At 47.0% G+C, this 26,922-nt stretch overlaps 7 protein-coding genes across 10 annotated transcripts; 3 read left to right on the forward strand and 4 right to left on the reverse strand.

Moving 5' to 3' along the window:
- Window positions 1-141: 141 nt before the first annotated feature.
- Window positions 142-1,324, forward strand: LOC9630893 (transcription initiation factor TFIID subunit 9). Of its 2 annotated transcripts, none has more exons than XM_002967559.2 (3): window positions 142-451; window positions 770-1,054; window positions 1,114-1,324. In XM_002967559.2, the coding sequence occupies exons 1-2, from the start codon at window positions 170-172 to the stop codon at window positions 1,022-1,024; spliced, it is 537 nt and encodes a 178-aa protein (XP_002967605.2). In that variant the 5' UTR covers window positions 142-169; the 3' UTR covers window positions 1,025-1,054; window positions 1,114-1,324. The 2 variants fall into 2 exon arrangements, with proteins under 2 accessions (XP_002967605.2, XP_024528196.1); XM_024672428.1 differs by having other exon boundaries at window positions 1,119-1,324.
- LOC9632832 lies at window positions 781-2,377 on the reverse strand. The gene is made up of 5 exons (XM_024672425.1): window positions 1,965-2,377; window positions 1,800-1,898; window positions 1,548-1,736; window positions 1,328-1,492; window positions 781-1,273 (listed from the first exon to the last, which is right to left on the reverse strand). The coding sequence occupies exons 1-5, from the start codon at window positions 2,118-2,120 to the stop codon at window positions 1,130-1,132; spliced, it is 753 nt and encodes a 250-aa protein (XP_024528193.1). The 5' UTR covers window positions 2,121-2,377; the 3' UTR covers window positions 781-1,129.
- Window positions 2,378-2,443: 66 nt separating this feature from the next.
- On the forward strand, window positions 2,444-3,685 carry LOC112345608 (F-box/kelch-repeat protein At5g43190-like). Its single transcript, XM_024672740.1, has one exon. The coding sequence runs from the start codon at window positions 2,444-2,446 to the stop codon at window positions 3,683-3,685; it is 1,242 nt and encodes a 413-aa protein (XP_024528508.1).
- Window positions 3,686-3,723: 38 nt separating this feature from the next.
- On the forward strand, window positions 3,724-5,030 carry LOC9630894 (methyltransferase-like protein 23). The gene is made up of 7 exons (XM_002967560.2): window positions 3,724-3,801; window positions 3,866-3,970; window positions 4,044-4,130; window positions 4,192-4,242; window positions 4,302-4,398; window positions 4,450-4,534; window positions 4,595-5,030. The coding sequence occupies exons 1-7, from the start codon at window positions 3,733-3,735 to the stop codon at window positions 4,737-4,739; spliced, it is 639 nt and encodes a 212-aa protein (XP_002967606.1). The 5' UTR covers window positions 3,724-3,732; the 3' UTR covers window positions 4,740-5,030.
- Window positions 5,031-11,106: 6,076 nt separating this feature from the next.
- Window positions 11,107-12,144, reverse strand: LOC112345524 (methyltransferase-like protein 13). The gene is made up of 6 exons (XM_024672427.1): window positions 11,964-12,144; window positions 11,834-11,908; window positions 11,730-11,780; window positions 11,593-11,672; window positions 11,384-11,534; window positions 11,107-11,319 (listed from the first exon to the last, which is right to left on the reverse strand). Exons 1-6 carry the CDS (start codon window positions 12,108-12,110, stop codon window positions 11,116-11,118), a joined length of 708 nt encoding a protein of 235 aa, XP_024528195.1. The 5' UTR covers window positions 12,111-12,144; the 3' UTR covers window positions 11,107-11,115.
- A 3,321-nt stretch (window positions 12,145-15,465) lies between these two features.
- On the reverse strand, window positions 15,466-26,589 carry LOC9630896 (serine/threonine-protein kinase SMG1). Of its 3 annotated transcripts, XM_024672503.1 has the most exons (18): window positions 22,844-26,589; window positions 22,579-22,767; window positions 22,412-22,526; window positions 21,344-22,349; window positions 20,842-21,289; window positions 20,731-20,784; window positions 18,021-20,673; window positions 17,851-17,964; window positions 17,675-17,805; window positions 17,514-17,615; window positions 17,204-17,458; window positions 16,692-17,142; window positions 16,571-16,637; window positions 16,412-16,515; window positions 16,257-16,356; window positions 16,053-16,204; window positions 15,885-16,006; window positions 15,466-15,837 (listed from the first exon to the last, which is right to left on the reverse strand). In XM_024672503.1, the coding sequence occupies exons 1-14, from the start codon at window positions 26,579-26,581 to the stop codon at window positions 16,416-16,418; spliced, it is 9,423 nt and encodes a 3,140-aa protein (XP_024528271.1). In that variant the 5' UTR covers window positions 26,582-26,589; the 3' UTR covers window positions 15,466-15,837; window positions 15,885-16,006; window positions 16,053-16,204; window positions 16,257-16,356; window positions 16,412-16,415. The 3 variants fall into 3 exon arrangements, with proteins under 3 accessions (XP_024528271.1, XP_024528272.1, XP_024528273.1); XM_024672504.1 differs by lacking the exon at window positions 15,466-15,837 and having other exon boundaries at window positions 15,901-16,006; window positions 16,257-16,368; XM_024672505.1 differs by lacking the exons at window positions 15,466-15,837; window positions 15,885-16,006 and having other exon boundaries at window positions 16,188-16,209; window positions 16,257-16,368.
- On the reverse strand, window positions 15,535-16,323 carry LOC9630895. Its single transcript, XM_024672741.1, has 2 exons — window positions 16,087-16,323; window positions 15,535-15,837 (listed from the first exon to the last, which is right to left on the reverse strand). The coding sequence occupies exons 1-2, from the start codon at window positions 16,321-16,323 to the stop codon at window positions 15,535-15,537; spliced, it is 540 nt and encodes a 179-aa protein (XP_024528509.1).
- Window positions 26,590-26,922: the final 333 nt, after the last annotated feature.

The raw sequence follows: 26,922 nt of genomic DNA on the forward strand, positions 1-26,922 counted from the left end.
ATGGATGGGCTGTGCTCGCCTCCGCCAGAGGAGAATCACGATCGAAGGGATGATCGAAGAAGACTACCCGCGACGCTGCTCGCGACGCGATACCTCCGCGCCTTGTCGCTCGAGGCAAAGCTCCAATTGATAGATTAGGGTAAAATCGAGCTTACCTAGGGCAGGGGCAATGGCGGAGGAAGGAGGAGGAGGAGGTGATGTCGATGGCGAAGACATTCCTCGCGATGCGCGAGTTGTGCGATCGATAATGCGATCGATGGGTGTGGCCGAGTATGAGCCCCGGGTCGTGAATCAGTTCCTGGATATGTGGTATCGATATGTGGCCGAGGTCTTGGGGGACGCGCAGGCCTACTCGGAGCACGCTGGGAAACCGGCGATCGATTGCGAGGATGTGAAGCTCGCCGTGCAATCCCGCGTCAATCACTCGTTCTCTCAGCCACCGCCGAGAGAGGTAAGCAAATTCTCTTTCCTGGTCTGTGGTTCGTCTTTGTTCTTTGTTCTGTTGTTCTTCCTTAAGTTTGGGTTCTTCCGAAACATGTTCCATCTTGGTAAGCTTGAAATATTCTTTTCTGGTTTGTGGTTTGTGGAAGAAATCGTCAAGCTAGATCTATGATCTTTGTTTGTGGTTCTAGAACTGAATTTCTAGAGTAGTTTTTGGAGTCTGGAAACTAGTCTTGACTTTGTCATCCTCTACATTTCTTTGTTCTTTGCTTTGTTGTTCTTCCTCATCTTCCCAAACTAACGCTTGTGTATGTGTTCCATCTTTTAGACACTCTTGGAGCTAGCAAAAGTGCGCAACAGCATACCATTGCCAAAGGTGATCGGAGGCCCGGGCTTGGCGTTGCCTCCAGATCAAGATACACTCACGGCAGTGAACTACCAGCTGATTGTACCCACTAGAACACTGCTCAATACCGAGGACATGGACTACGAACAGGACGAAGACAAGACGGATATGGAGCCTGCTGCCGATCTCCATCTTCCAAAGCCGGACAGAAAAGTCTCCTTTGCGATCAGGAGATAGACTAGATGCTCGCCTCTTCGGAGTTTTTCGGTGAGTTTGCCTTTCAGGCTCTGCTTAGAACTATCTTCTAACTCCAGTTGCTCATTTAGCTCAGCGCGGCTCACTTTATTCCGGCAAGACCATTCCTTGTACTGTCAATTGATGGTACTCTATGGCCTCGTGAAGAAACTGGTTCTCCCGTTTGTATGTAGCGTTTTCTTGTACAAGCCGAGCTTTTTCGGCCAGGAGGGTCTCCAGCTGCCTTCTCACCTGTAACGAGAAAAATATTCAAGGTTCGAGTTTCTCAGAATTTCTTTTGCCTACCAGATCATCTTCCTCGGGTGCATTTCCTTTGCTCATACTGCCGCGCATTTTTCTGTTCTCTTCTTCTAGTTGTGACGTCCGGTTTCTCATGAAGCAAAGCTCCGCTCTCACGGTCTTGAGCTCGCGGAGTAGAAGTTTGGCTTTGGCGGCCATAGACATCGCGAGCTGTTTGATCAGACGTTAGCGTCAGCCGGAGACTACACAACCGAAAGCTGCTTACATCGCTGGAAGGCTTGAGCTGAAACTTTGGACTCTCCTCTGTTCCAGTTGATGAAGATGACGGAGACTTTTGCGAGGAGCTGTAAGTAATGCAGTCAGAATTTTGATCTGATGACTCACTTCTCTGTGGTGATCTCTGCGGTGATGCAGCATAACAGTTTCGATCCGATTCGATCAGAGTGAATGACTCCTGTTGTTCCAACGAAACGAAGTTCTTCACGTGAGGAACTCAAAACCTCGATGGTAAACTTACCGCAAGCGCGCTGCCAATGGTGTCACTCAAGAGCGACAGTGAAGAGGTAACAGATTGTAAGCCTTCCTGCAGCTTGGAGATTTGGCAGCTGACTTGGTTCTTCACAGACAAAAGATTTCAGCAAGGAAAACATGGATCGAGAACGAAAGCAAGGAAGCAACGTACATTTTCCGGGGCCGTTACATTCTGGAACTTCTTTCGATTGGAGGGCGTGAGCATCCTGGAGCGAATCGAGAATACCTCCTCGTTCTGGGCATTCCACTCCTTGAAAGGACTTCTAGAGCTAAAGGTACTTCCATTTTCAATCGCAGCAGCAGCCATCGCTCGAAAGCTTTCCTTTTCTCCGATCTTTTTCTCGTTCGTTTGATACAGATCTAAGCTCTCGAATCGAAAGAACCGAAGGAGAGGATTAGAAAATCTTCCTGGAAGATCTCTAACCGCGAAGCAATGAGAGCTAAAATGCTAATGAGAGGAGAGCGCACTTCTTTTCCAACGGGCAGTGTATTGGAGACTTGATGAATAGCGTTGGTCCGCAACACATGGAAGGATACCACGTGGCGGGTCTGGACTCGTCCAGCTAGATTGGCTTTAACGGCAGTGTTCTCTTGGTGGCGGAGAATATTCGACCTTTTTCAACGGTCGCGATGGTTGGTAAGGAGATCAAGAAAGAAGAGTGCAGCCACGGTATCGCCAGTGACGTGACGGTACTCATCCTGTCACGGCTACCGTTGCGCGACGTCGCGCGGTGCAGTGCGGTATCCCGTGCGTGGCGGGAGCTTACCGCCGTGCCGTTCATTCGTCGAGCGTCGGCGTCGCGTGAAACAGCCTGGCTCGTGCTGCACAACCGTGGGCAGGAGAGGCCCAGCGGTGCGAAAGAGCACCTGGCGGCGTACAGCGCGGCATGCCGTCAGTGGTTCTCTCTGGGCTCTGTCTCGGGCTTTCTTGGAAAGAAATGCCAGTCGCGGTGGACCGGTCCCTGTCTTGCCGCCAGCGCACACGGGCTGCTGTGCTGCGTCTTCAGCGCGTCGCTCACAATGCCCCCCATGCTGGCGGTATTCGACCCCCTGACGCCCGCGTCACTCCGCGGTACCGCGCGGCGCATTTTGTCGGTCGATGAAGGGTTTTCTTCCATTGAGGCTCTCGCGATGTGGAAGAAGAGCGATGGTGGCTATGGGATCGTCTTGGCAGGACCGATTTCTCTGTGGGGATCCAACTGGGGTGTTTGCCTGTTCGACCTAGCAGATGCCAAACTATCCAAGGCGAGAAGATCAGTGGCGAGCGTGGATGCGATCACTGGGCGAGGATTTTTGAGCTTGCTGTGCTCGGCGCTACGCGGGGATGGGAGTGGTCTCTTTTGCATCTGGGGGGTGAGCTCCACGCCTCAAATCCTCGCTCAATTCGACATCCAGGACAATCTTTGGCGGATCGTCCACGGTTTCTTCCCGGATTCCATCTCCTGGCAGAACGCCGCGATCACGGCTTCCAACCAGCGCCGATTCACGGCCCAGGTTCATCCAAATCTCCTAGTTTTTAGAGAAAGATTGCTACTTCTCGTCTTGCGCGAGTCGACCGCGATCTTTGGACTGCAAATCTGGGAGCTGGATCCGAGCTCCCGGGGCTGGATCGAGCTGCGATCCATGCCCGAGGAGCTGGGAATGGAGATTTGCAGAGCAATTCATAAGAGTAGCTCCGCTTACGATTGCTGGCTCCACATTCGCGCTGTGGGCAGCGAGGATCTTGTCTATCTCGTGATGGATTGGGGGTGGAAATCTAGGGTTCTTGTCCACGAGCTGGGCAGTGGAGCTTGGCGATGGCTTCCAACCGACGGCTTTAGCTGTAGAATCGATGGCTGTGTTTTTCCATTCCAGCCAAACCCTAGTTTTTAAAACTATATTTCCCGCGTAGTGAGAATTAGGGTTCTTGCTTCCAGGGTATGCGCACGGTCTCCGAGCACCGGTTTGATGGCGAGGGCGGCGATTCTCTGGCGGTGTCGATTAGCGAAGTAAGAGATCGTGATCTTAGCTGGAGATTGGAATTTGGGTTTGATTTGTTCTCGAGGAATGTAGGTGATGAAAGAAGATTATGGGCTTTATGTTTGGCCGTGTGGGATTTGCTTGGGAGAGTATGTTTGGCAGCAAAGGCATCGCTTTGCTGGGTCTACGGTGATCGAGGTTTGCGAGTTTCTTCTTCCTTTCTTCTTTGTTCTCAAACTTCGTTTTCTTGGTTTTAAATCGCGCCAAACAGCTTGGAGCAGGCACTGGATTGCCAGGAATTGTTGCAGCAAAGGTCGGTGCCAGAGTGATCTTGACAGATTACAAGCTCTATCCAGAGGTAAGAATCAGAAACTTGGAGGACTCAAAATCTTCTTCTTTTTTTTTTTTTCTTGTGAAAGGTCTTTGAAAACATGCGTAAGACTTGTGATCTAAACAATGTGGAGTGCGAGGTACTTTCTCCATGGTTTTGTTTGCTTTGGTTTTGATTTCGATTTCCATTTTAGTTTAGATTCAGGGGCTTACTTGGGGAGAATGGGACGAGAATTTACTCGCCATGAAACATCCTCGTTTTGTTCTTGGAGCTGATGTTCTATACGATTCCAAAGGTAAGAAGACAAATGTGTGATTTCCTCTCCTTAGCGGCTCACCTTTCACAGATTTCGACGATTTGTTCGCAACCGTGAGTTATTTCCTAGCTAATAATCCCGACGCAACATTCATAACAAGCTACGAGTGTAGAAGGTATGTTCCAAAATTTTGAAGAGAAGAAATGTGTTTTTATCTTTCTTTATTTCTCTGCAGTGGCCACAGATCGATCGAGTTTTTTATGGGAAAATGGAAGCTTTGCTGCACAAAGCTTGTGGACGTGTGTGATATTTTACCTCCCTTGAAACAATGTGCAATATCATCGTCGATATTGATAGCTGAAATCAAGAGTTTAGTATAAGGCCAGGTTTATAAGCAAATCCAGCTTCAAACATAACTTCAAACGCTCACACAAATGGTACTCCGAACAGACTTTCTGATGCACATCCTCCAGGAGGGTGGAATCAATACACCAAGGCTGCAGATATGTTTTTTCGAAAAGTCATGAGGACGAGATAGCCCTACTTCCGCAAACAGATGGATTGTAGAGGACGTCCGCCAACTCTACAAGTGCAATGGATCCAAGATCATGCCCGCGAAAGAGAGATATCGATGCTGAACTCCTATAAATGCAAATTAAACGTCTCATTAATGATTTGCTGCCACTGACAGCTCGATCCTAGAAACACGTCCATAATCTTAAGCACTCTCTACTATGATTGACATTGATAGCAAGGGTTCCATTTGCCTGTGTATTTTTTCATGGGAATTGACTTCTTTATCTACACTAGACATATCCTCAACCCTCATATACGTTCTCCAAAGGTTCGACTCCGCCCTCCAGAGGTTTACCTTCCGCATCCACGTAGCAACGACGGTCGAAATCATATATAGTTATATCGTACTTGGGACCCCTCAAAGGCGCTCCACGGCTGCATGCAAGTGTCATTTAGCCATAAAAGTCCAAACACCCAAAAAGAAAAAACAAAGAGGAACTTGGAGAGCCTCCTTGAGTGCTACCGCTGATTCCCAACGCTCTTTTGGGAGGTCACAGTTTTTTGGGTCATTGTCTGACCCATGGATCCAATCAACAAACTTGCCCTTTCCAAGGCTTACCGACACATAGTTCGTCCTGTGTGCATTGGACCAAACTTGTAAGCTCGGACATACGATCAAACCACAAACCTTTTCAGCTCTTCAACTCGTTGTCGCATTGAACTTTGAGCGTCCGGGTTGAATTTCATCACTGATTCGAGCATCATAAAAAAATATGTCACGTAGAGGAGGCATGAAGAAGACACTTACTCGGAACAGCTCTCCTTTTTTTCAGAAACTCCTCTCTCAGTGAAGCAGCCACCGCGGCATCATCCAGAAAGGAGGGAATGAGCGACCGCAGCCGGCTGAGTGGCATGTCATGGATTTTGGCGTATATCTTACCCTTCTCATCCGCCGCCAGAGGTAATCTTCCAAACCGCTCGCATCTCCGCCGTCATGCATTAGCGAGAAAAAAACAATGGCCTCTGATTAATCTAGTTTGCTCTTCATTTCCACATTTGCATCTGTTATGTATATCCCTCATATTCTTCAGCTCTTCAGTGGAAAAGGTTATCAAAGAAAACTAAAATCTTTTAAAGGTTGATCAGTGAATCATACCTCCACTTGTTGATCAACCACTAATGTTGCACCAGATGACAATGTAACCATTGCCTGGCCTGTAGTGACGGTTTATGTATCCTGCCAAAACCAGAAATAGAAATAGTTGAATCAAACAATAAGCAAGCAAGTATGGCTCATTTTATTTTATTTCTTTGATCCAATCATGATAACTATCTCACTTGCAGATTGTTTAGCCACTTTTTCTTCACTACTGTACATAGAGATTTCAAGTAGTGTATTTGAAATGGTACAAGCACAGATAAAAGTGGCAATATCCACTGTCAAGGACAAGACACAATAAAGCTAGAGACAAGCCCAAGTGTTGAAGAAGATGATGTTCTCATCCTCTCTGATATTAGGATTGACAATACAGACAATATAAAAAACAATTATGGTTTATAGTGGCATCTCTCCTTTCAAGTAATGGAAAAAGAATTTACCAATTAGTCTTGCCATTACTTTAAAAATAACTACATCTATGCGAACTCACTCTCTTCGGCCAAAGCGGCCGCCTCCATCCCAACATGTTGATCTATGTCCGCAATATCGTCAACCTGACATGAGAAGGTTAGTTTCTGACGTTTCAAGACACTATACCTTGTCAACGCCTGGGAACTTTAAGCCCAATCGCGCTGCTTGCTCCGGGGTCGAGGCGGAGTAAACCGCAGCCCATTTTTTTGACTCGAACAAGCTAACTGCGCTCAAGTTTGGCTGGAATGCACTATCAAATGCTTCCCATCCAGTGGAGCCCTTCACAGTATCGACGTCGTTCACTTTTCTTTCCAGAAAACCGCTTGCACCTTCCTCTACAAGTTTGCCTCGGCGCCTAGTATCTCACAGGTTAGATCAGCTCCATATGCGTAAAAACGAACCTTATAACCGGCCGCAGAGCATCCAAATCTTTCTCAGCAGAATGAAGCACTTCCGCAAAATCTTCAGGTGCCTGAGTACCAGCCCAGTGAGCCCGGTTTCTCCAAGTGTCCGTCATACACCCTTCAGCAGCCTGCTTTTCAATAGCTTTGAATAAATCCGGTAGAGACACACCGGCATCTTCAAGGCGGTCATGGAGAAGACGGTTCAGTATCACAATAGCACAAATAGCTCTCTAATCAACCTGAAGCTTTGCACTCTCCTCTTCAAGCTCCAAAAGCGTTTTTTTCCATATGGAAACGTAGTCCGCCATTTCACAATCTCCAGCTACCAACAAAATGGTGTCCATGAGCTTTTTTCCTTGCATGCAAATTTCTTACTTCTTGTCCAGAGAGTGTTTCAGACAACTCCAGCCTGACTTCCTCCTCCACTTTCTTTACACTTTCGTCTTCCAAATGTTCTTGAGCGTCAGCGGACTGATAACATCACAGATAAGCCAGCTATTGGATGACAAAAAAAAAGGATACAAACCTCACTTTCAATTTCCACCAGCCAATCGATCATCCTTGTGACTTCCTCGTCAGACTTTGAGCCCTGAACATCAAACATAAGTATCATTGATGAACGATAAGAAACACTAGATCACTGGAACTCTCGGACATGTATCCATCGCCATCGTACTCGTCCTCCGAGCTGTTTTTTCAAACTCCGCCATCTCCTTCCTCCTTACTAGTAAAAACTCAATCACGAAACAATACAAAAACCTCAACTACAAAAACCGCTTAAACCTCAAGAACCCTAATTTATGTATTGATCTTGGGCCCTAAAAATTCCGGCAAAACGGAGCATCTCGAGCAATTCCACGCGACGACCGAGCTCCCAACCTTTGTTCTGGACATGCGGATGGATCTCGATTGGCATGGAACGCTGGAGTCGAGATCTCTTCTCCGCCAGCACCTCTAGTCCTTCCGCTTAGTGACGAAGAGTGGGCCAAGTTTGCAGTTGTATTAAGTGGATAAACATGACAACATCGGTGGGCATCCCTGGTTTTTCTTGGATTGGAAGTCACTAAGAAACTCCAGTCTTTCTCGAGCTCACAGGCTGGGAGCTCCAGTCTTTCCTTGAGCTCACAGAGATCTTTGTTTTCTTCAGCTGGGATGGGCGAGAAGTGTAAAAGAGTGATAGAGCTCTTGGTAACCTTCTGCTTGAGTATCATCCAAACCTTTATCATAAACAACATGCTCTAATTATCTATGGACCTAGCTCTAATTAAAATTATAATCTGATATTTTAATACTGAACATTCTTATTGATTTTTTTTTTACCAAGTGCATAAATGGAAGGCACCATAAACTTGATTGTTAGGTTCAACCAGTGAAATGGACAGTTGTTTGTAGCAAATTGTCTAGGTAATGAGGACGAGTTATTTCTCTACAATACTTTCCAGTTCATAAACGTTTCTCGTTTAGGTATCAAGATTTATTAATTAGATATTATTTTGAAGATTGGTGAAAAATTATAGACATGGCCCATCCACCCTCTTTCCTTAAGGAAAATCTAAAGAGCTTGGTTGAGCTACCTGCACTTCCGTGTTGGAATTTCACATTTGCCAGTATAAAAGTCCAACAGTGGGATCACAACCCACAATCTCTACAACTCGCATTCTATCATGTCTTCGCAGTTTATTATCTGCTTAGTCTTTGCTCTTGTAGCGCTTGCAGGGACAAGCAACGCTGTAAGCTATTAGTTTTTTTTTAAATGCCCACACTAGAACTATACCTAATCAGACTCAATCTGGTTTTGATGCAGGCATGCAACTTTGAGGATAGCTGTGACAAGAACTCGGAGGTTATAAGCGGCACAACACTGACTGCCAATTGTTACAAGCCCAATGGCCAGCTCCAAAGGAGCAGCATCAACCTTAACGATTGCTTCAGCAACAATGGAGGAACCCTCAACTGTGGCAGAAACTTTAGTGCCTCGTGCCAGAATGTAGTGATCACCCCGTGGTACCATCCTCCAGCTCCAAGTGCTGCTTCCATCAATGCGCAGTGCTATGGCAATGGCCAGTATCGTTATACCTCAGTACTGATTAACAAGTGTGTGCAGAACAACAATGGATTCCTCCAGTGTTGTAGCAGCAAGTGAGTGAAGTTTTTCATGATAAAGTAGATGTTACCTTAATATCAAATAAATTTCATGATTCTTTTGATTTTAGGGTTCTTGCACTTAACATTGAGGCACTGCTCTTTCTTCGCGGATGCCACAACGATTTGGCTCGGGGCACTGCAAGAGCTTTTGCACACTTTTCTTCCGTGTCACAAACGTGCTCAATCTTGCTTTTCGCAAAGTAGCGATTTACCACCTTGTTGTTCCTTCACCACCATTCTAACAACGATGCCGATCATCACAGCATTAGCTCGCAGCAGTCCCCTGGATCTTCTTCGAGAAAGAACTCCTGATTTTCAGCACTAACAAGAGAACCAAGCAAAGTTCACGAATCTTCGAGCTATAGCCTCGGGCGCCTCCTCCACTGACCAGCTCTTGGAATCGACTCCAAAGTGCACAATCCGTGAGTTATCCCTGTCAAGCAGCCATATACTGTTGCTCCCATCAGTGCAAACAGTGCACACCTCCAAATCATCAAACTCCTCATCACGGCTCGAAACAATCTCCCACTTCTCTCCCCGCCTCTCTACGACAACCAGCCCCTCGTGATCTTCCGCCTGCAACTCATTACTAACCACGAACAGCCGATCCCGATCCAGCTGAAGAAGGGACCAGCTCCGTTCGAACATCAACTCGTCGGAATCAAGCTTGAAAATGCGCCAGGAATCATTCCACAAGTTGTATCTCACTAAGGCATCCGTGCCAAGCATCACCACCTCCCCGTGATCCAGCATCGGATAGAATTCATTCCCTAAGTCTGAGTAGTGTTTGTTCTCGCGCAAGGACCACTCGCCCGAGGCCGAGTCGTAGATGTAGAAGGCGCCCCATGGCCCCAAGCTAGCGACGCAAAACTCTCGCGTCGATCGATCCCTCTCGCGGCGGTACACCGTCAAGTGCATGTCTCCGGTATCTGGCGGCAACGGAACTCTCACCGGGGAGGAGTTGAGATCGCTGTAGCGCCACACGAAGATGGAGGGTAGCGCCAACCAGTCCCAAAACGTGGCCAGGCACAGCAAGCCCGCGTCGCTGCTGGCGATGGTCATGTCGTCGGGGAGCGTCTGGAAGTGGCGCCACTCGCTGCGAGGGGAGCTGTCGAGCGGCTTGACGAGGAGGGATCCAGAGAGACGAAGGAAGAGGTGAGGGATGCAGCGGTGGGAGAGAGCGTAGCCTTTGCGGAAGCTGGGATCGTCAATTGCTCGTCGCCATTCGCGGCACACGCACCTGGCCTGGCACAGATCGATCGCGGACAGCCTGAGGAAGACGAGCTCCAGCTCTGTCACGACTTCGCCGCTGGCGATCGCTCCTCTTTGCCGCATTGTGTGTGTGCCCTAGAACGAGTGTCTCGATTTTAGGGCTTTGCAATTTTAGGGTTCTTGCATCTTAACATTGAGGGCGCCGCTCTTTCTTTGCGGCTCGCTTATACGCGGATGCCACAACGATTTCTCGCGGCTTCCATGGCACGGGTCAGCGATTCGTTGTTCGCTGCCTTGTTCGACTGATGGACGCCACAGCGCCTTCTTCTCTCTCTCTCTCTTTTTTCTCGCGCATTTAGTACTGGGGCACTGCGAAGATTCTATCGCGTGTGCTTTGCCCGTTCAGCTAATGCTACATTGCTAATCTCCTTTCGCAATGTCCTGGAATTTCTTTCATCTCTTCTTCTCTGGACAAAGATCTCATCTCATGTAGGAGAGAATTCTTCATTCTTCTCGCTTTTTCGTGCATCTTTTCTGGGGCTACACGCGATTAATTTCCAGTGCGTGTCGCTCATTCACACAATGCACAGATTAAACCTTGTCGATCTCTCCTGTGGCTTTCTGAGAGATTCACGCGATGAATCTTCTCATGCAGTTGGCAGGAGAACAAAAAACCATCCTTCCTTTGATTTCGATGACACACCAAGGATCATCGTTTAGGACTCTTTGTTTGCAAAAAAAGTATAGCAATGGTACATCTGTACAGTGCGTTTCTCTAGAGAAAACTCGCGCAAAAACCCCCAGAGAGAATGAGAAAAGATGTAAAACCAGACCTTTTTTTTCTCACTGTCACTTGATCCGCTTGATCTTCTTTAGTACGTCCTTGACGTTGGGGCCTTTGTCCCACGAAGCAAACTGGCCCGCGACCTTCTTCAGTAGCACTCCAGCGTTAAAAATCGCGGTGGAGTCTCTCAGGTTACTCGGCTGTGGCAATCCAAACACCACCCGGTTCACGTCTTCGTCGACTTGCAGGCCGTAGACTTCGCTAAAAATCTGCAAAGCAAGAACAACTTGTAAGCTCTTACTGCTACCAGAAACGAGAGTCTAGCGAGCTTACTTCACACATTCTCTGGTCTGCTTGTATGTGAGGCTCACGAGCCCGCGAAACAACGTTTATGACGAGTATTCTTTCAGGTTCCAGAGCAGCTTTCGCACTGCGGAGGAATGTTTCGAGAACGAATTCCTCTGGAGGGCAGCTTAGCCCATTACTGCAACGGAGTTATCTGATCACTTCAACAAATATCAACAGAAAAGACAGAAGCGCACCTTGGATCGGAGGAATCAGCGTCAATGAGTAGTATGTGCAATTTATGTCTAGTGTTCTCGCTGTTAGCTTGTTCTTCCATCTGAAATAAGAAATATTTGAGAGTTTCTTCTTTCAAGTTTGATCTTTCAACTCATACCTCTGGTTTTGCTATAGCATCGACAGCGGCTAATCCATCTCCAAGTCTCAGCTGTAAGAGAATATATTGGTTAAGAAGAAAAAGAAAATTGGGGACTCTCATGCCTGCATGCGATCGTCTTCCACAAATCCAAAGTGACGCTTTGCCAAAGCAGCAACAACCGGATCCAGCTCCACTACCTTAAACAAGCAAAAAACTTTTGTCATGTAACGAAAAACAAAGAGAACACTTTACCTCAATGCTGTTGAAGGGAAAATGCTTGTACAGAAACACTGGAAGCAATCCAGCACCAAGCCCAGCGATCATCACACGAATCTGCAGAAAATAGCAGAAAATAGCAAACACTTTGATTGCCATGCCTGTTCTTTGGAAGATACGCATGACTCAATCTTAGTAGCGATCAAAGATAGGCCTGCCACCATACGGACTGACCAAGTAACTTTCCAGCAGTCGAAAGTCTTCCTTGTTACGAAAGATCGCTTGAGGACCCAGAAACCCAGGCCGCACAAAGTCAACCATCTGCAAGATCAATTAATCCACATAATGACACCAGCATCGAATACTTACACAATAGTACTCCATCAGATTGTTTTGTAGAGGAGATCCTGTCATGGCTATTCGGCGGCCAGATTTCACTCGCTGGAGTGCTATGGTAATGTCCGCCTTGTCATTTTTAATGGCGTGACCCTCGTCACAAACAACTATGTCAGCGCCAGGATCCTAGATAATACGTCATGGTCACCATTGCATAGAGAATCTCTTGTTTCCTTGTCCTTCCCGTCGAAAGATTCCGAAATGCTGCATAGCCAATAAGCATGACACCTCCATCCAGGATTTCAGAAGGCTCGCTCTAGTTGCATTATCCCTGCATAGAGTAACAGCGTTAACAGTTGTATGAGGATGACGAAGGCTCTTTGAAACCAAAGGAAGAAGGAGAGTTACTAAGATTTCCAAACCAGTTCCAATATGGTTCCTAAGTAGATTTTTTGGGTGAAAGGCCTTTATACTCTATATGTTTTGTTTGATTAGATCTTTCCTTTGGTTTGCCCACAATACTCGACTCTCTTCTGTTAAAGACTTGTGGTCTCCATGGCATCATGAAAGCAATTGCAGAGAATAGATGTATTGCAGCGGAAACAACCGCTTTAACAACAAGCTCCAATGTGCTTGCTTCAAACACCACCATAGCATGAAAAGGTACTAGATATGCTTACCAAGTTTGGGTATTGCACAAGCAAGTACCATAAAGAAGATAGTGTCAAACAAAGCCCACAAGTCTCTTTTGTGATCTTAACTTATTCGAAACTTCAAATAAAGAAACATCTATCATGTCCCCATTCAATCTCTACACTACTCTCACTATCCTAGAAGCTACTATCCCCAATGCTGCCAGTACAATTGCTGGAATTGGTGCAGCAATTTGTACCTTAAAATGGTGGTGAATATAACCATTCATAATTTGGCCACCATTGGACAATTAAGTATAACCATTTGGCCATTCAAGAGGCCAAATTAAAACCCCTCTACATCATAAGAACGTAAGAAAAAATAACAATCACGGGGTGTGGGGAATAAACTAATTTACTGGCCATTTGGGGATGAGCATCCCAAGTGCATACCACTCTTAATGAAGATTTGAGTGTGCAAGCTAAATTGAATTCTCAATTGTAGTTTAATGCAGACATTAAAATTTTTTTAAAAATTAAAGTTCACCTAATTTTATATTATAAAAACCTAAATATCATAATATATAAAAGTATAATATTTATAATATCTAGTTATATTGTTTTTATCTCATGTTTTTATATTTTTTCTATTTAGTTTTGTGAGTGCATGGAATGTCTCAATATAACTATTTTAAAATAATTTGAAGAAAATATATATTACAATAATGATTTCTTTTGCATCATTGTTCCTATTCATTTTACATACTCACTGTGTTATTAAGTATTATGAAAGACTACAAGCTCTTTCTGTTCCATATAGACATAATATTATCTTACCTATAATCTATAACTTATTGAAGATGCTAGTAACAAGGAAAATTTATATGCTGGATTTTCATTATCTTATATAAAATTTGAGAAAATTAAAAATTTAATTGTAACTATAAGTGCTCTAGATGAACAATTTTAATACAAATATGATTTACTAGCTTGTGATTTTATTGCTAATTTATCAAATATTGTTAAAGGAATCTATTTACAGAGCCAGTTTAAAAAAAAAATTCAAGATTAATTTTTTAATGATTTTGTTACTTATGGTGCAGCAGAGAATATAGTTGAAAGATATTCAATCTCTTATACATTAGATGATGATGAATTCTCTAATACAAAAAGCAAATATAAAACTAGTTGTCAAACTGAAAATTTTAAGGATTTTAATATTTATATGGTATGTGTAAAAAGCGGACCAAATTTTTCAAGGTTTTCAAATTTAAAATATGAGGCTTTTCTGCAATCTTCAAATCACTTCTATATTTTGTATATGCAAATTGATTGTAATTTAATATTATACAAATGGCTATTTGTACAAAAAACTAGTAATATGACAAAAAATATGGCAATCTTGTAATTTATGATAAGAATAACAGTGTGATTTGGTCTTATAATTTATATTGGAAAAATAAATGGGCATTATGTGTTGAAAATGAAGGTTATCTTGTTGTTTATGATACTATTTTGCAAACATGGAAATCAAATTAGAAACTATATATATATAATTATTTTTAATATCCTTCTTTGTAATTCTAGTAACAGAAAAGGTAAAAGCATTCCTTCTTTAGATAATGGTGATGCCGATCATGTTCAATAGATATAGAAGGTTTTAACTATGGAATATCCATAAACCAACTTCAAATATAGTTGCAAAACACTTCGAAATAAAAAGGAGTTTGGTGGCAATTGCAATCTATATAAAACTTCATCTTTGTTTCTTCTCTCTAGTCAGCTTTGTCTCATTGACTTTGTCCTTTGTCTAGCATCACAGATCTAGGTACGGACTCACTTTATTCATCTTTCATATCTTAATCTCTTATCCTGTCTTCTTTGAAGGAAAAAGAAATTTAGACTCATTGAGCTTGTCCTTTGTAAAGTAAGGCAAACTCTGGTTGTCTAAGTAGCTTTACTCTTGCAAGTTTTTGCACAATCATCAGCATCTAAACTAAAAGTAAGACAAACTTTGGTTGTTTACTTTTGAGAGCTTTCGCAAAATCATCAGCATCTAAACTAGGGTCTACAGTAACAGTGTGAAGCATAGATAAGAAAGAGTGCAATGGCAGAGATTGGAACTAAAAGGAAGAAGAAGACAGCTAAGACATTAATAAAGATTTTTGTTGAGGCAACGCATCTTGCTCATACCCAAACCTAGTTTTTCCATAGCATAGTCTCTTAGGGTAAACTATGGTTCTCCTAAATTCACTATGTTGAATATTTCTTCAGTCTCATGCACTAAGGTCTCCAGATCTACTGAAATCAGTGCGTTGCAGTATATGATTGACGGCCCGCTTTGCGGAAAGTCAAAAGACTCTGAGTGCCACCATGGCAACAGCAAATGTAGGGTTTGTGGTGGTGGCATTAATGTTAGGAGTTGTTATCGACTACTCAAGTTCCTGTGCCATGGAGGACCTTGTCATAGACTGGAGAAACAAAAGCAAAGCTCCTGGACCCCGGTCGACTGACGCCACTACATGATTCTTCGTGGTTCCCCGCGAGAAAAAGGATAAGTTCTAGAGAAATGAGAAGGCCAAAGATATCTTTGTTAATCTTTGATTTATTCTTAAGAAAAGCTCTACTTGACTTGACTATCAAGTAAGGTACTCTATCACGTCAGCCAAATGGGGGAATAACTTCTTGAGCTCCTCGCTTTCTCCCATGACAAAGTCCTGAAACTCGAAGCCCGGAGCGACGGTACACCCAACCAGCGAGAAATTTTTGTCCGAGTCTCGTGGAGAAGCCTTGACACACTTGGTGGTGTCGATCAAATCCTTGGTTGGAAAAGCCCCAAACCAGACCATCGGCTGGACAGTGTACTGCAGCTTCTGTCCAGCCGCGAGATCGGGGCCAATGACTGTTTGCTTCACCTCGCCGTTGTCATGGATCTCAAGAACCTATCAAGGAAAAACTCGCTTTTTTTCTTCAGGAAATAGCGACTTACTGTAAGAGGATCTCCGGCATAAAAATGCCACACTTCGCTAGAAGGGATGCGATGCAATTTGGAGACCGAGCCGGATGGAAGCAAGAAGTAGATGGCTGTGCTCACGGGCCTGTCCACCTTGACTGCAAGACAGTCCTGTGAGAGATGGAAAAAGAAAGAACTACTCACATTGCGAGGGGAGGGTTTCCTTGCGAAGTATCACTGAGTCGTCGCGGAAGCTCTCGTAGAAGAAGCCACCTTCGGGATGTGGCGTCAGAGAAAGCAATTCTCGCAGTTCCTTCACGGTCGACATCTTCTGGATCTGTGCTTGTAGGGCTTGACTGAACTGGCAAAAAACAGTATAAAGTCGAGCCCCGAGTTGTGAAACTTTACCTCCTTTCAGTTGGTGAACTTCTCGGCGGAGTTGCGCCTGAAAGAATGGATTCTTCCTGCCTGTCATCTCCAACTTTCTTTCCTCGGAGTATCGCCGTGTCTATCATCAAGACTGTCAGCTAGACATGACTTGCAATGAACAAATAAAACGGTACCTGATTAGATCCATGGTGTCCATCCCTCGTACATATTACAAAGGTTGTCAATGCTCATCGCCTGTCGAAGGAGATGGTCCACCTGATCGGCAATGCTCAGCTGCCTGTTTGGAAAACAGCCAAAACTTAACTATCTTAGCTCACGCAAGAGAGCCTTACCCGGTCTCATCTATGTCACGTCCTTCAAGCTTAGTTCGGACGCGTTTCAAAACGTTTACAGCAGTCCCTGCAAACAGAAGCTAATCAATTTCTAGCTTGTGCACAAACCACAAAAACATACCTCTCACTACTCGCGACTGATGATCCACATTTGCAGACAAAGCGTTGCTAGAGTTTCCTTTCAAGGTGTGCTGCTTCTGGTCGTTTCCGGGCCTTGCAGCTTCTCCACTGTGTAACTTGTCACACTCAGAGGACAAAGAATGCTGTGACACTCCAGCCTTCGCCCGTGTCTGGCCTTCAATCGCCTCAGCTGCCAATGCTTTAATCACAGAGACGTTCTCAGCCTGGCTTCTTTGCTGCACCTCATGGTCCTGTGTTGATGTCGACTCTTGAACACTGTAGTCCGAGTCCCCGGACTGTGTACCCGGCGGGGATATCCACGAGTCATCGTCCTCCAGCACATCCTTTTCAACGAGCGGATTCGCCACAGGTTGAAGGTTGCTTTGTTGAGACGGGAAAACATCCTCAGTGGAAACCGATACCGGTGGACTTTCGTCCATACCTTCAAAGGCCTACACAAGAAAAAAGGTGCTCATTAGAGAAAGACACGCATTAAGAAACGTTTGGACTTGCCTTGTTAAGAGTACCGGCGTCTACACTTGCAGTACGCCCCAAGCTAGTAAGAGCCGAGTGCAGCTTTTGTGCGGCATCGAGAACGCTGGAGACGTGCAGAGGCAAATCTGCGAGAGACTCCTTGATCTTTAAATCCAAAGATTGCAACGTAGGCGATTGCCCCGACTTGATGACCGCCTTGACATCCAGGTCGGCGCTCATGGCGTTTGCTGTTGATGAAAGCAACAACTCCAAAGGTGCCACAGCAGCATGCACCTGACACAAATAAATCAGCACAAAACCTGGCAAATATCACCCGATCCGACCACACCTTCTTAAGATCACTTATTAGGCTCTGCCTTTCTGTGATAGCTTCTTTCGCGAGGGAATGCACATCACTCACTCCATCCGCTCCTTCCGTCAATGCCAGCACCTGGTTTTGAGAATGGTGAATTAACTAGCACCAATGAACCAACTTTTAAAAATACTTGCCTCATCAAGCATGACGGCACCTTCGGAGGTAAGAGCTGAATGACTTCGCACAACCTTGCAAAATGCATTCACAGCCCCGGCAGCTTCAAGAGTGAGTTGTCTTAGTTGTAAGAATATCGATTGTAGTTCAGCTGCACAGTGATCTGAGAGAGACAAACTATGAAGCAGATACTAACCTCCACTCGACTCGGATTCGCTAGATACAAGTTGGCGCTCTCTTAGTACACCAGATAGATTGGCACTCGCGGCTTCCAACGCTTTTTGAGCGGCTTTCCATTCCATGTCACAACCTGTATAAACAACCGCTCCAAGTAATAAGAATTCAGGATAATACTGATGAACTTACTAGTAAACGCAATGTAGGCAGCCTCCAGCCGCAAGATCAAGCTCTGGTAAGACTGCTGCCAGGATTTCCCGTCGCTAGATGAGCTACTCGAGCTTGACTCCAGGTAGCCTTCGCGAGAAGCTTCAAACTCCAAAACTGTAACACAAAGTCTCACGGTACTCGTGGCGTGCTCTTGACCAGTCCAGAGAAGTTGCTGCCTTCTTTGAAGACGTTCACGGAATTCCTGAGAAGTACCTGCACGATTAGAAGCCCATGCCATCGTCCTTTCTAGCTGCTCTTCAGCGGACACACTTGCCCGCTCCGCTTTCTGCAAGCCCTCAGTAGCTCTCGAGATAGCAGCTATCGAGTTTCGTATGTTGTCCAATATCTGCTTTCTACTCCACCACCGAATGCTCGTCGACTTCTCAGGATAAGGCCCAGATGGCATGGCAACGAACTGGACGCGAGGTAGCAAAACGGTCTCATGAAGCCACTCCATCTGAGCAATCTCGATCTGAGCATTTTGGAGGCTCTGTTTTGCTTCGTCCGCCTGTATCTTCAGAGCAAATGCTGCAGACTTTGCCGCTCGGACTGTTTCGTGGACATCACAGTATTCTCGAAGTAGCTTCACAGCTTTCTTTGCAGCCTCCCCCTCTCTAGAACTGTCGGAATTGTCAGCAAAACTCGAGATGGTAGCCTCCTTCAAAATAATGTCCAGAAAGGCTGGCGAGACGCGTTCTCTCAGATATAAGTCCAGCACGCCCTGAAGTTGAGCCTCTAGTCGCCTTTTGTGCTGGCTTATAACTTGATCCAAACTCAAGCTCAAATCGTTGGAAGCGTCACGAACGCATGAGTCCAGTAGAATGTCCATCACGTAGACCTTCCACACGAAGAAAGTCTTCTTTTGGAGGACGTTTGACGCTCTCCAAATGTATTCAAGCCCAGGAGACTCAACCTGCATTGTCTTCGCAACTGGAACTCTTCTCAGAGCGGCATCCAGCGACTCAAGCCCAGAGAACAGCTTCGCAAAAGCTGCCAAGAGAACCTTTCCCCTCATCAAGTGAAGATCATCCCTGTCCAGTGCTACTAGTGCCTCGAAACGTTGGTCTGCGGACGCTAAGGCTGATCGCACGAGTCCTTCCATTCTTAACACAGCTGAAGCCTGTGCACTGCGTTGAGACCAAGCCTTTTGCAACGTCTCCAGTTGCTCTCGGCAGAGGTCTTCCTGACTTGCAAGCTCCTCAGCCTCTTCCCAGGAAAGATCATCCTTGCCACCAGCAGCTGCCTCTTCCAGGAATGTTTTCCGCTTCACAAGCTCTTCCAGCCTGTCAGGATAAGTTCTCTCGAGTTCTAACAAAGCCGACTTCTGCATCTCTATCTCCGCCACCTTCTCAAGAGTTGTGTCAATAGCTCCTCGTATCTGGGATAAAGATGCGAACGCGTCCATGACGGCTGGATCCTGTGAAAGAGCAGCCTTGACAGCCTCTGGAAGCACCACGCCTATCATCTGCTTCACGAGGTGATCAATACCAGCAAGACAGTCTGTAAATCCCTTCAACTCTGCAGTAAAACTCGAGTTTGAGTCCCACGGATTCGCACGATATCCAGTAGCCTTCCCACTGAACTGTTGAAGCTCGTTCAATACGTCCGAGACGAGGACAGCCCTCTCAACTAGTCCCTCGAGCTCTGGAAAGCACCACCTTCGTATGGACTCCTCCATTCCAACACCTTGAAGATTAGCCGCATGATTCCCAATCTCACTGTAAATAGTTGATGCAGCAGACTGAAGAACCAAAATAACTTTGAGCCGCCTTTCCTCGAAATCGTATAAACCCGCGTCATCCTCATCTTTCTTTCCCTGCTGGAGGCTACGAAGAAAAATCCCCATGAGTTTGTCCTTGGCTCTTTTCTCCGCATCCGGATCCACTGATTCTTCAAGTTGTAGACGTCCCTGCTCTAGCTTCTGGACTTCTTCGCCGAGAAGCTCAACGTGTGACCTCAGTTTCTCGTGTTTCTGGCAGATAACATCGTCGTGATCTCCACGTCCTCCCGCAGTAATGTCTATTGCTTGCCGTTTGGTCACGCCCAGCACCTCCGGAGTGACTTGCATGCTTAGCAACTGGAGTATCTTCGCCCAGCTATGTACGTAGCTCGTTGTATAATAGTTCCCTGGCAGAAGCCTCTGCAACGCTACAGCATAGGCTTGCAGAGTTGCTCGGGCATGCAGCAAAGCTTCGTGCCGCGCTGATGTGAACTGCGAAATGTCCCTGTCAACCTCTCTGAAGTGGACTTGTGTCGGCTCGGGTAGGACTGTCAAAGCTACTCCGGACGCAACTATTGCTTGTAGCAAGGAAACAGCCTCTGTCGAATGAGTCCGTTGTCCCAGTGCCTGGAGTTCTGGAGCTGTGTCCGTTCGGAGAGAATCGAGAACTCTGCTGCGCTGCTCAATCCACTGTGTGGTTTCTCTAGCTGCCTCTGCAGTACGTGCTTTGGACTGGGCGAACTCGCGAGCCTGTATCTCGTATGTCACGTGTGTCTTCTCTAGAGAACCAGAGGCTTCAGCTAAAAGGTTCCTAGCAGCGACCTCCGCGTTCTCAGCAGCATATTTTTTCTGGTTTATATGGTAGGCAAGAGTCGAGCATCTTTCAAAGTTTTCGTATCCAGCCGCCCAGCTCTGCACATAAGATTGGGGAAGCGATTCAAATTAGTAAAATATATAAATAAAACTTACCTGAAGAGTAGAGGGGATTGTGGGGAGTGTCCGCAGTAGCTGATCATGGTGTTCCTACAATGCATCTTGTTTCAGTAAAATCCTTTCATGAAAGAAAATGTGAACTCTTACCTGAAGTGCAACACGATTCTCCTGAACGTGCGAAGCAAATAAGCTGAGGCTCACAGCAAGTTCCATGCCTTTACGTTCTTCACCTCCAATCGTGGCCTCATCGTGACCATCTCCCCTCATCCATTCCACCAAAGGATCCCATACAAATGCCTCCAGCAGCATAAGTATCACTTCTTTGTTCTTCTGTAGAACGCTCAGAACAGCTTCGCAGCTAGCTCGAAAGAAGCCTTCCACACCAGTAGGCCCAAGCGCATTCTGGATAGTCTGTGTCAGTCGAAATGGAACGATCTCGGGAACTTTCAGCCTCCGACCCTTTTCAAAACAGATATTGTAGTCGATATGCACCACGTCTCCGGAGCTAAAATCAATTAGGATGTTGTCTAGGTGACGATCGCCTAAGCCAAGAACGTGTCCAATCACACTCATAACCGCAACGCTGCCGGAGAATCTAACAAAAAAGTCACAAGTTAGTCCATTATCAAATGATTCGAGCATCACAGACCTCTTAATTTTTTTGTTCAATCCTTTTAATCCATCGCTTGCGCACCAAAGCTCTCGGTATAGTAGCTGCCTCGGTGTCTCTTTCATAAGATCCAGCAAGACTTTCCTTTTGACATCCTGTGGCCAGTCTCTCCGGGATATGACTTTTCGCAGTCCCTTCTCTTTCAAAGCTGGAATGATCTTCCCGTAGAACATGTCGCTGGGGCGTGGCAGAGGTGGAGGAGCACCTGAGACAGCATTCGATGAGAGCTGTGCTGCCTGTTGCCGAAGCTGCCAAGCCTTGTAAACCGAGTACAGGCTCGTCACATTGTCAACCCACTGAATTAAGCCGGCACGACCACTTATCGGCGTCACGGAGTAGCACTTCACAGCCAAGCCTTCACGTCTCGTAGCACTAGACGCCCGTAGCATCTTGTTTGAAGCGCGAAGTAGCTGCATGATCCTCGCATCCAGCCTAAGGTCCTCCCTTCCTTTGAGCAGATAGTTGTAAACTTGACCATCTGATCCCGTCACAGAGACCTTCTTTGGCTTTGTTTTCGTTGCCAGGATAGTAATCTGGTCGTTGAAGTTTGCCACCGTTACTAAGTCCGCATCTGGGAACTCAAGGCCTGGCATTGGCGCATCTGAGTGCGTCAAGGCAGCGAGGCGTGGAGATACGTCTTGCAAAACCACGGCCGACCTTTTGTGATGATTTGATAAGGATGCTGCGATGGCGTCAAATGGCTTCCAGACGTCATTTAGAGTAATGTTTCCACCCGGAGGCGTCTTAAACGTTGTGATTGCAGCTCTGAGTTGGCCACCAAAGTGTTCTTGGAACCAGACTTCATGTGGCGTTTCTGCTGGTCTCGATGTAAGAGTGAGTCGTCGCTCCAATGCATACGATACTGGAGCCATGATTGCTGCATACTTTGCTGCGTTTATCTTTGTCTTCTCGTCGGGGCTAAGAGTCTGATTTTCAGCTATTCTTGCAGCCTCTTCTTTCAAAGTGATGATTCGACGAGTCACATCTAAAAAAAATACACAAGCCATTTTAAAGGGAAATCATTTAATCGTGTAGCAAATATTTTACCTGCATGAAGATCCTGAAGCGTAGTCAGCCATTGCTCCTCCCAAAGAAACGTTATTGATCCGAGCTCAGCTATCATCAACCGCACGTCATTCACTACTTTCGGATGCAACTTTGACTGTAAAAGAAATTAAACAAGTTAGAAATGGCAACAACTGTAAAAATCTTACCAGAGAGTTCAAGATGCGTTCCAACTCCTCGGACGATTGGCCCTCTGAGGCATTAAAATGTACAAGTGTCGGATAAACTATAGCCCACGGATACACGTTCGCAAGGCTCATTAGCAGTCCCTCGAGCTGCTTCCTCACTTTAGCCTCTGGATGACTGCTTACGCATGCAAAAAGTTGAGGCGTGATTTCCTACAATGCAGCAAACAAGAAAGAAAAGGAAAAAAAATATAAGAAGAACCAAAAAACGAAGAGAAAAAAGTCCTACCTTCCATGGAGATGGCGGTATAGAGGACAGTCCCTGCTGAAGTATATCTTCAAGCTCCACTCCACAAGTCTGAAGGATATTTAGCACAAACAACGAAGCGCTCAGCGTCGAGTCTTGTTTCAGCGGGTTGGATCTCACGGTGGTTCGATTCGACAAGCTCATGTACTTCAGAAACCCGTGAGCAGCGTACCCAAACAGGGATATTCTTCTCTTTCGAACACCCCACCAAACTTGTAGGAGCTCATTTATAAGGCCCGGGACGCTGCTCGGCTTGAGAACCTGTAGTTCCTGGCGCAGCTGCAAACTGAGAGACTCTCCATCCCATTTTTCAAAGCCTGCTTCCCTTGCTGCCGCTTCCAGCAAAAATACTACCCGCTTCACCAGCATTTCCAAGATGGCGTCCTCTAGTTCACTACCAAGAGATTTTATCATCGCCTGAATTTTCATCATTTCCTCGTCTGTTAAGGAAGGTGAACTTGAAATCAGCTCTTTCTCCAGTACTTGCGGAAAGATGCTAGCCTTTGACAGCGTCTCATTGCCGAAAAAACCGCACCTTGCGAGTGAGTAGCACCAGGAAGCATAAGAAAACCAGGCCTTTCCAAAAGACGGACAATGGAGCGTTGCCGCTTTCACTGCTGCGCCAGCGACTTCCTCCAAAATCATGCCACCAGATCCACTGGTCAGGTCCATCTCCGACAGCAACCCGGCAAAATCATTCTCCGTTCGCCTCTTTTGTAGCCAGGAACCAAGTTTTAAGCACGACGTTGCAGCCATAACATCACCTTCGAATGGAAGTGCCCGTTCGCTTTCGGCAATGAAGTTCTTAACCAGCGGCCACAGCTCCGTCATGGCTTTTGCATGCTGGCCCTCGGAAAAGTGAAGCAAGGAGTTCTCGTAAGCCGCTACCTTTGAATCCCAGTTCTCGCCATCCATTTCTTTCAGCATCCTCCGAGCAAGTCGGAAGTTGCCATGCTTTCTCGCCAATCGGATTAACTGCCGTCGCAACGTCGAAGTGACGCCCGCGTGAGGAAAGACCGTCTTGTAAACACGTAACACCTTCAACCATAAGTGGCAGTCTTGGTACACTTCGTCCGCAGGATGGTTGAAATACTTCAGCGAGATATCCTGTATCCCTTCCTGGCGTTCAGACGGCCCCTTCCAAGACTCCACGACTTCAATGCAGTGAAGCTGTGTCAAATACGGAGCAGCGTCACTGAGGTCGTCGAGCGAAGATACCAGCAACGGTCCGTCCAGCATAGCTCTAGCAAGCTTCACCTCCCGAGCGGCATCTTCTACTTCACTATCCTTCCTCAGCATGGCCTGTAACAGCATCTGCTCGCTTCTCTGGAGTGCCTGACGAGGATCGATAGTAATCTCGTTGTTGCTCTGAGGTGTCAAGTCCAAATATCCCCAAGTCCCTTCCATGTCAGAAGCGTCGAAACGGGACAGTGCGTGTATCGAGTTCATGTCGATACCGGCAGTCGTCAGGGCTCCCGTGTACGACTTTCCTGCATGCTTTGCACGCAAAACCTGCAGCTCCTGGAGCCAGCCTTCTAGAGCTTCCCAGTCCGAGAGCGAGACGTAGCTTTCCACAATCCTGCCGATGATAAACTGCACTCCGTCCGCGCCTAGAACAGATAAAGTTTCTTCGGACTGGAAGAGCTGCGAGTAATGTGCTGCAGCTCTCTCAAACTCTCCTCTCGCCTCAAAAGCCAATCCGTTCATCCACCCGACCGGCCCCAGCGGAGAGCTAACTTTGTGAACGTCCTCAAGGATCAACCCAGCGAACGCCGTCACTGCCCACGCTTGAAGTCCAAGTATGGAGTCGCTCTCGTGCAGCTTGCATAGTGCTAGAGATCCATGACGAAGCACACGGAAAACGTCCTGTTGGAGCTTCACCTTCAAGCTCAGGCCGCCGTCAGCAGCTTGACTACGCGGCAAGTCCCGCAGCGCAGCTAGTGCCATCGGCCTCAAGTCATGCAGCCGAAAGAGAGCGTGCTGGGCCGTCCCAAAGTGACACTGTATCACGCTGCTAGCGTTCACCAAGGCTTCCCGGATTCTGGCAAACCATTCCTCGCAAACCTTCTTGTTGGCACGGAAGAAGAGGCCGCTGGAGAAGGACGGGGCCTCCAAAACTAGTGAGCCTTCGTAGGCGTTATAGATGTTCCTCTGTAAGCTATCAACCAGCTCCAAAAGGAGTCTCATTGGTAGCAGCTCTGACGTGTTGGCTGCTGACGATTCCGACTGTACAAGCTGGGGAAGATCCAGCAGCATTCGCTCGAGAGCTGCGAATGTCTGCGTTGGTCCTCCAAGGTGAGTACGAAACCTCACAGTGATGCAGTGACGAGCTAGCTCCTGGATAATGAACCAAGCAGCAGCCATGTTGCTACTACAGCACCAGCTCTCCACCAGATCAAAACGGGCAGCGTCCTCCACAACACTAAAATCTTCCTTTCTATCCAGTCCATCACCCTGCTTCTTGTCGTCGGCACTTTTGGTCTTCAAGCAGTTGAAAACCAGACGCTGCTGCCACCCCGCTGGCAAGCTCTGTGGACGCTGAGATATATAATTCAGGATGCAAACCACCTGTGGCGGGCTCAATTGTAGCGCGAAACGGTTCGCTGATAGAACCGATCTCCAGTGTTTTTCACGTTCAAGCGGCCTCTTAGTAACGAAGTTCCCCTCTTCCTTCGCATCTAAATCCGAGTTCCATCCGTGCACCCACAGCGCACCCAAGGCGCACGTCGCGAGGACTTCGCGAAACGCAGCTTGGATGCCCGGGTCGGGATCCCCAAGCTGCTCGAACGCCGCACTCGCCACGGAGTAAAGCTGAGAAGAGCTCAAGCACTTGTGGCGAAGAAGAGCACCGAAAGTCTTAGAAGCTTGCAGCCTCACTGTGTGCTCCTCGTCGGAAGCAGCAGCCACTAAAGCCACGAACAAGCTGCTGCTGAGAAGAGTCATACCTTCCAGCTTCCTAAACCACTTTGGAAACTCGCCGACCCATTCCAGCACCTCTATCCTCACGGTTAAGCTCGCCACCCCTTTCTCCAAGCCACGAGCCATAGCCACACTGCATTTCCCGAAGAACTCCATGGCTCCCTCGGCATCAACCTCCCAAGGAACTATCCAGGAGAAAACTCTCCGCAAGGCCTGGACCACCGCTAACTGGAGCTCCGAGTGCCAGCGAACGGGAGCTTCAAAAGGATCAGACTTCTCGAGAACGAAGTTGATGATGCTTTTCACCTTCTGGACCTGTGACTCCGCGGCATTTGCTCTCACGCTCATCAGCAGGAGCAAGAGATCAAACTTGAGAAGGGAAACCACCTCGGCTTCCACAAGCCCCATCGCCCCCTTCTTCCCCGCCAAGCTCCTGCTCAAAGTTTCTATCTCCCTTTTCAGGCACAGCGCCGACTCCACAGCGACCTTCTCGCACCCGTGCTGGAGGAAATACACATAGGTCGCCGCCACGGAGCTTGTGATCGCCTGACAGGGGTGGAGGCGAAGATTCGAGAACGGCGATCCTGTCTCCAGCAGCCGCAATGCAGCCGAGGGATGCAATGCCAGCCCCTGCGCCGCGAGCATCTGGAGATTCATCTTGAGCAGCGTGCATACCTGGACCGATGGGAGGAGCGGCGGCGGCGGCAGAGCAGCAGCAGTCACCGCCGCACCGCCGCCGCCGCCGTGATCATCGAATGTGTGCGCGGCCCTCACCTGCGAGGCGAGCGTCTGGAGCAGCATCTCCGCCATTTCCCATACAAGCCCTAACTAAACCCTAGTAACAGAGCACAATTATAAAGATATGATTTTTTGGACATGCCGACGATTATGATGATGCCTTTTAACAATTACATCGTTTTTGCCAAGGGCCATCTGAGTTGGTGATGAAATTTGGCATTCATTTCTGAAGTCTTTTGTTTCGTGCGAAGCCAAATATATCGGAGTGGATCAAGCTAGGAATGTTGTGGCCAGCACTTCGTCAAGATCTTGTTAGACTTGTGCATGCATTTGCTCCCGCCACCTTTAACGATGCTCTTCGCTTGGCACAACGTTATGAAATGTTGCCTCTTCCACTTCTCATT

Source organism: Selaginella moellendorffii, unplaced genomic scaffold (genome assembly GCF_000143415.4).
Source record: "Selaginella moellendorffii unplaced genomic scaffold, v1.0 SELMOscaffold_9, whole genome shotgun sequence".
Lineage (NCBI taxonomy): Eukaryota > Viridiplantae > Streptophyta > Lycopodiopsida > Selaginellales > Selaginellaceae > Selaginella > Selaginella moellendorffii.